Below are 7,162 nucleotides of genomic sequence, written 5' to 3'. Positions count from 1 at the left end.
CTGACCCAAAATCCAACAAATAAGTATGAAAATATATCTTACAAAAGGACCCAACAAAACTAGAAATTGCAACTCGCTCCTAATATTTTATAGAAAGGACCCGAAATCACCATAATAGATTGCAATTCGGTCCTGCCTAACATACTTTGCCAAGATCCAAGACAACCTCGCGATGGACGAACCACTTGGGATAGAAGTAGTAGTAACGTTTCCTCTTGAGGATAGAAGGAACACGTGATACGGCACTCGTGGCCGCGGGGCTCTACATACATACATGGCTCCTCCTCGGGACCGCTGGACGAGCCGATAAAGAAAGTCCCTTTCCAGTTCCGAAGCATCGGCCGTGGCGATGAAGTCACGCGGCGCTAGCGCTGTCCCCGACACGCCGCCGGTCATGTCTGGGCACGCGCTGCAGCAGCACCAGCGGGGCGGCGGCGGCGGCGGCACCAGGTGGCGCGAGTGCGCCGCCGTGCTGGGCGCCGTGGCCGTGGTGGTGCTAGTCGTCACCCATGCGCTCCTCAACGTGGGCGACAATCTCGACGACGTGGCTGACCCGGTAGCCCGTCTCCGGGCAGCCACCGACGAGAAAGCGGCCGTTCTGTCGAAGAAGACTCCCGGGGAGGCCCAAGCGGAGCAGGACATCAAGGCCGCCGCCGGCGCCGATGCCGACCGGTTCCTGTGGAGCAAGGAGATGCTGCAGTGGCAGCGCAGTGGTTACCATTTCCAGCCGGATGGGAACTTCATGAACGGTATATATGCAGTCGATTCCATCATTCCACTGACTGATTTTTCAGATCCAGATCTTATTTTTGCCTTCATGTTTGCATTACATGGTTTGATCTAGTATCTTTCACACTTTCGCTCTGTTTTTGTTTGTTTGTTTGCTTGCTTCCTGGAAAACACAAACTGACTGTCTTTTGCTTGCTGGCGGACTGACGTGGCTACCTACTCCACGACATGCATGCATGCATGCAGATCCCAATGGTTAGTACGTACTACTTCATCACTTGCTGCTGTACCAGCTGTCTGTTTGTATGTATGTATGTATGTATGCATGCATGTTGCTTACGTGGAACTCAATAATGTGCAGCTCCCATGTATTACCGTGGACTGTATCACTTCTTCTACCAGTACAATCCCAAGGGCGTCGTCTGGAACAAGATCGCCTGGGGCCACGCCGTGTCGTCGGACCTGGTCCACTGGCGCCATCTCCCCGTCGCCATGGTGCCCGACCAATGGTACGACATCAACGGCGTCTTGACCGGATCCGCCACCATGCTCCCCAATGGCACGGTCATCTTGCTTTACACGGGCAACAGTGACACCTTTGCCCAGGTTCAGTGCCTCGCCTTCCCTGCAGACCCTGCAGACCCCCTCCTCCGTACCTGGACCAAGCACCCTTCCAACCCCGTCATCTTCCCGCCCCCTGGCATTGGCGACAGGGACTTCCGCGACCCCATGGCCGCATGGTTTGATAAGTCCGACAACACATGGCGCACCATCATAGGGTCCAAGGATGACCATGGTCATGCCGGTATTGCCCTCATGTACAAGACGAAAGACTTCATCAAGTACGAGCTCATCCCGGACCCGGTCCACCGTGTCGAGGGCACCGGCATGTGGGAGTGCATCGACCTCTACCCCATTAGCGGTGGCAGCGACTCATCAGAGGAGGTGATACACGTGATGAAGGCGAGCGTGAACGATGAGTGGCATGACTACTACGCGTTGGGGAGGTTTGATGCAGAGGCCAACAGGTGGACGCCGTTGGACCCGGAAGCTGATGTGGGTATCGGCATGAGGGTCGATTGGGGTAAGTTTTATGCCTCTACATCCTTCTATGATCCGGTCAAGCAGCGGCGTGTGAGCTGGGGGTTTGTTGGCGAGACCGACTCACCCAACACCGACATAGCCAAGGGATGGGCAAGCCTCCAGGTATGTTATTGTTCATCGAAATTATTGTTTTACATTGTGTTTACCATCTATCATTATGTTATTGTATCATGCATCTCGTCTTGAGAATTGAGTATGTCAGTGCATACATGTTTCATTCAATAGATCAACACATGTCGATCAAATGTCATTTACATCTTCCAAGATCTTAATTTATTTTGTGCTTTGCTAACCACACAAAATAATTAAGGACATTTTCCTTCTTCCATGTCTGCTGTTACAGTACATGTCAAGCCTTTATTAGTTAAACAAGAATCATATGATTAGTTCTCGATGTCAATGTGCATTCATAGTTGTGGGACTTATATTATTAATAAACAAACTAATGAACCGTGTATGATGAGCCTGCAGGGGATTCCAAGGAAAGTAGTGCTAGACGAGAAAACCCGGACGAACATCCTCCAATGGCCGGTGGAGGAGATCGACACCCTCCGCTACAACGCCACCAACTTCAGCGGCATCACCGTCGAGTCTAGCTCTGTCATAACCCTCCCTCTCCGCCAAGTTTCTCAACTCGATATCGAGGCATCCTTTCGCCTCAACGCTTCAGCCATCGCCGCCCTCAACGAGGCCGATGTCAGCTACAACTGTAGTACAAGTGGTGGTGCCACCGAACGAGGCGCGCTCGGCCCCTTTGGTCTTCTCATCCATGCCACCAACAGCGGCAGCGAACAACTGGCAGTGTACTTCTACATTTACAAGGGTCTTGATGGGGGCCTCCGAACCCAGTTCTGCCATGATGAGTCAGGGTCATCGCGAGCCAAGGAACTGCTGAAGCGCGTGGTGGGAAGCACCGTGCCCGTGCTCCATGGAGAGGCTTTATCCGCAAGGGTGCTTGTGGATCATTCGATTGTGGAGAGCTTTGTGATGGGTGGGAGGATGACGGTGACATCGCGCGTGTACCCTATGGAGGCCATCCATGCGGCTGGTAGGGTGTGCATTTTCAACAACGCCACCGGGTCCGCCGTTACCGTCGAGAAGCTCGTGGTGCACGAGATGGCCTCAGCACCAATACAAGCATACCGTGATGCATGAGATTCATGTTGATGTCCAATATGTTCTGGTTCTTTCAGATTGATCTGGTTAATCAGTATTATACCAGACATACATGAAATTGTTCTCAGTATTACCGTCTGAAACCTTTATGCAGCAGATTTGATTATTTTTCATGCATGTCCATCATCATGAAATAAAAGACTGTCTTTAAAAAAACTAGCACATATGTCCGTGCTTTGCAACGGGAAAAAAATTGATATATCCACCAAAACTTCTACTGTTGCATCTAAATTATATGCAGTTGTACCCACGACACAGGTGACGCTAGGTGTAAGCTGTGATTGACTCCGAAGAAGAAGTTTGTTGCAATAGTAGCGTCCGACTTTACAACAATGGTGGTCGAGCTTTGTAGCATGTGGTCCGCCTTAGGGCAACAACAATGGTCTAGCTTTGCAGCATTGCATACTTCTTGTAGCAGCATTGACCGGGCTTGCAGTGTCGTGTGTCTCGTTTTCTGGAGCGACGCTCGATCAAAACTACATGTAGATAAACCAGATATTTTTTTGGTAAATATACAGTAAATTCCCATTTGACGCGGCAAAATCGCTGAGAAATAAAAACATTAACGGTATGGAAAAGCAGCACCAAAAAGATATTCAGTAAAATACGCTAGCGGGCAACCTGCGAGCAGTGCATGTTATTTTGGGGAGGGGGGGCTAACTTATACTAGTGTCATGCATATGACATTAGTCTAAATTACTATCTTCATAGTGTAAAGTAACATACTAGTAGTGTTATATATGGCTTTATTTAATGACTTGTAGACTCATCTTATTTGGGGAAGCGCTATGTTACAGTAATATATTATGTTACCACTTCTCATTAACTACATGCCATGTAAGTAAAAATTTCTCAAAATGTACTATGTTAGCAGCTAAGTTACTCCCACTATGACTAGTCTAAGCATGTCCTTCCTTCCTCAATCTTTCTCAGGCAGATAAAGTCGTTGGTTTCCCACCATACCATCACAGCGTCCACCCTCACCCTGCATTTCTTAGTACTACTTGAGGCGGCTCTTTGATTGCTCCTTGATTTTCCAGACAACTTACATACGTATATAAAGCAGTAGGATTTGTTGTAAAGGAACGGTGTGGGACTATTCAATTGTTAAATGAATCGTTCATACCAACACAAACAAAAGCAAAAATGTTAACGCCCACACGTGTGGGCGTTAGCCAACTCGTCCACACGTCTTCATCACCGTTCAGTAAATTCTACATGAATCTTGGCACGAATTAGCTGATTTTGTATGCCACGTAGGACAATTCGCGTGTGTGGTGTGTGAGAGAGGCCGTTCACACATCATTTTCACCACATGGAGGAGTCGGTGTGTAGGCGTTTAGCAGTTCGCCCACACACCAGTTTTTCAGTCACGCACAAGGGCTGGTGTGTGGGCGTTTACCATCTCGCCCACACACCCGCCTCCTCTCCCACACCCAAGCTGCCAGTTGCCATGCGTTTTGCAGTGTACATGGCAACTGCCCTAGTATGATTGCAAGCAGATGGCAACTCTTTTTTTTTACCCGAACATGTCAGTTGCCATATGTTTTGCATGGTACATGGCAAACTGCCCTAGCGTGCACGTAAGCAGATGGCAACTCTTTCTTTTTAAATGGCAACTGCCCTAGCGTGCTTGTGAGCACATGGCAACTCTCTCTTTTACCCGAACATGTTTTCTGTCATGCCTTTGTTTTGTAGCGCTACATGGCAACTGCCTAGTGTTAGTAGGTGGCAACTCCTAAAGTTTTGAAATCATGGCAATTGCAGTAGATCAGACCACACATGGCAACAGCCGTAGTTGTCCAAAAAATGGTAATCTGGAACTTTGACCTGAGATGGCAACCGCAGTTGAGCAAACATGGCAACTGTAGTTGTCCGACATGGCAACCGTAGTTCAGCGACATGGCAACTGCACTTAAACGAACATGGACGAGGATCCGGCCCATGGCAACTGCGGGGCGCGCGGTAAAGTGTCACGTGGGACGTGCGGGACCACGAGGTACGAGGCCTGATGTATCGGGCGTGTGGATGTTATCTATTTCGCCCACACGCACGCGTGTAAGAGGGATCGGGAGGGAAAAAAGAGGCGTGTGGGTGCTAATTGTTTTGCCCACAGACAGACGTGTGGGCTGGTCCTTTTAGGCATCACACAGAACGTGTGGACAGATTTCTTAACACCCACACGTGTGGTAATTATTGATGTCCAACAAAAGCTAGGTTAGCTGGTTGTAGTCTTATCGTGGGAACAAAGGTCATGAGTTCGATGTCCAACCCAGGCAATTATTTTTCGGTGATCCTTGGAATCCTAGGAGCAGGCCCAATATTTTTTGGTGATCCTTGAAAGCCCAGTACCAGTACGAACCGTTTTTGTCTTTTATCACGAGGATTGTGGGGTGATCCTTGAAAGCCCAGTACCAGTACGAACCGTTTTTGTCTTTTATCACGAGGATTGCGGATTTGTTCTACGGATGAACTGCGGGTTGAAATTAGTACCACTTTGGATACAAAAATAATACGGATGGATGAAATTGCGGTGGTAAGAAGCAATAGCCCTTTATTAGTAGAAAAAGATAAAGATAAATAGATAGATAGATAGATAGATATAAATATAGATATAAATATAGATATAGATAGATATAGATATAAATGTAGATATAGATATAGATACAGAGGTATAGATATAGATATAGAGTTATAGATAAAACAATTTGATTGCTGGGTGCTCTATTAGGCTGGTACTGGACTGGACTGGAGAGAGGAGTCCATCTCGTCCCGTAAGGCCGAAAGTAGTATAGAGAACAGAAAACGTGCCTCCTGCTGCAAGCATGTATATACATACAAAACCATAAAAAAAAAGAACTGCACGTGTACAACGCTAGGCAAAGCGATCCCCAACAAGGCAACAACCGATCGAAGGAGAGGAAGCGAATCGTGTTGGGGAAGACAATGGCGGCGCAGCTGGTGCAGGTGGTGAGGAGGCTTGGCTATCGCTTAGCAGGGACATCAACGGTATTACTTTCTCTCTCTCTCACTCCTACATTTGGATCAAATCGTCGTATGTATGTAGAGCAATTTCCCTTTTTCTCGCTCTCTCCCTAAAGCGGTGACTGGAGAGAGGAGTCCATCTCGTCCCGTAAGGCCGAAAGTAGTATAGAGAACAGAAAAGATGCCTCCTCCTGCAAGCATGTATAGACAAGCATGTATATACGTACAAAACCATAAAAAAAAACCACACGCGTACAACGCTAGGCAAAGCAATCCCCAACAAGGCAACAACCGATCGAAGGAGAGGAAGCGAATCGCGTTGGGGAAGACAATGGCGGCGCAGCTGGTGCAGGTGGTGAGGAGGCTTGGCTATCGCTTAGCAGGGACATCAACGGTACTACTTTCTCTCTCTCTCTCACTCCTACATTTGGATCAAATCGTCGTATGTATGTAGAGCAATTTCCCTTTGTTCTCGCCCTCTCCCTAAAGCGGCGTCTGGCTTTGTTCCCGGATCTACTAGGCTTCCATGGCACAGCCGACGCTGTAGATTCCTCCATATCCTTGAAACTTGACGACTTCTGATTTTGCGTGTGTTATTGCAGGCTCTTTTCAAGCCAACGCCTGCCGAGAGCAAAGCGGAGGTCCAGGCTTTCCTGCAATCACTTCCTATTGACTACAATAATATCCATGGTGAGGCTGCGAGGATCTATGAGGGTCTCAAGAGGAAAGGTCCAGAAATACCCTTGGATACTGTGACCCTTTGTCTCAAGTCAGCGCGTGACATCATCACGAGCAAATGATATTTAGATCTATGCTAGTATGCATGTATCTTCTTGCTTAATTTGTAAGGTCGAATAGTTCTCCATATTTAGAAATACCTGACAGCCTACCAGATTGGAGTGTAAGCTTTGGTGCCGGTATTTATAGCGGCCTGTGAACCATCTCGTTCTGCATTATGTTTTGTTGGATGCCTGTACTTTGTTTCCTTCAATTATGGGAAAAGCTTCCCGTCAGCCGGCTGATTACTGCCTGCCCCATGAGTCACACATCGTTGCTGAACCTTATCTCTTCAAAGGTTCGTCTTCAAAAAATTTGTCTCGTCGCTCTTCTTTCTCAGCAGCCAATCACTTGTTTCTCAATAGCAGCCAATCTTCACTTTTCCCTGCTA

General features: G+C 47.9%; 2 protein-coding genes across 2 annotated transcripts; both read left to right on the top strand.

Annotated features, from left to right (window-relative positions):
- Positions 1-333: 333 nt before the first annotated feature.
- Positions 334-3,122, top strand: LOC119331342 (sucrose:sucrose 1-fructosyltransferase-like). The gene is made up of 4 exons (XM_037604510.1): positions 334-749; positions 976-984; positions 1,091-1,935; positions 2,305-3,122. The coding sequence occupies exons 1-4, from the start codon at positions 350-352 to the stop codon at positions 2,986-2,988; spliced, it is 1,938 nt and encodes a 645-aa protein (XP_037460407.1). The 5' UTR covers positions 334-349; the 3' UTR covers positions 2,989-3,122.
- Positions 3,123-6,086: 2,964 nt separating this feature from the next.
- On the top strand, positions 6,087-6,952 carry LOC119327770. The gene is made up of 2 exons (XM_037600866.1): positions 6,087-6,388; positions 6,597-6,952. Exons 1-2 carry the CDS (start codon positions 6,176-6,178, stop codon positions 6,792-6,794), a joined length of 411 nt encoding a protein of 136 aa, XP_037456763.1. The 5' UTR covers positions 6,087-6,175; the 3' UTR covers positions 6,795-6,952.
- The last annotated feature ends 210 nt before the right edge of the window (positions 6,953-7,162 follow it).

This window comes from Triticum dicoccoides, chromosome 7A, assembly GCF_002162155.2.
Source record: "Triticum dicoccoides isolate Atlit2015 ecotype Zavitan chromosome 7A, WEW_v2.0, whole genome shotgun sequence".
Taxonomy (NCBI): domain Eukaryota; kingdom Viridiplantae; phylum Streptophyta; class Magnoliopsida; order Poales; family Poaceae; genus Triticum; species Triticum dicoccoides.
The sequence above is the reverse complement of the archived record's forward strand: the minus strand, read 5'-3'. Positions and strand labels throughout refer to the sequence as shown.

What these genes read in the sequence shown, in the direction of transcription:
- LOC119331342 (XM_037604510.1), top strand. Translation starts at nt 350, where the DNA reads ATGAAGTCACGCGGCGCTAGCGCTGTCCCCGACACGCCGCCGGTCATG. An exon ending in AGGGATGGGCAAGCCTCCAG is followed by an intron (nt 1,936 to 2,304) that starts GTATGTTATTGT and finishes ATGAGCCTGCAG; the next exon opens with GGGATTCCAAGGAAAGTAGT.
- LOC119327770 (XM_037600866.1), top strand. Translation starts at nt 6,176, where the DNA reads ATGCCTCCTCCTGCAAGCATGTATAGACAAGCATGTATATACGTACAA. An exon ending in GCTTAGCAGGGACATCAACG is followed by an intron (nt 6,389 to 6,596) that starts GTACTACTTTCT and finishes GTGTTATTGCAG; the next exon opens with GCTCTTTTCAAGCCAACGCC.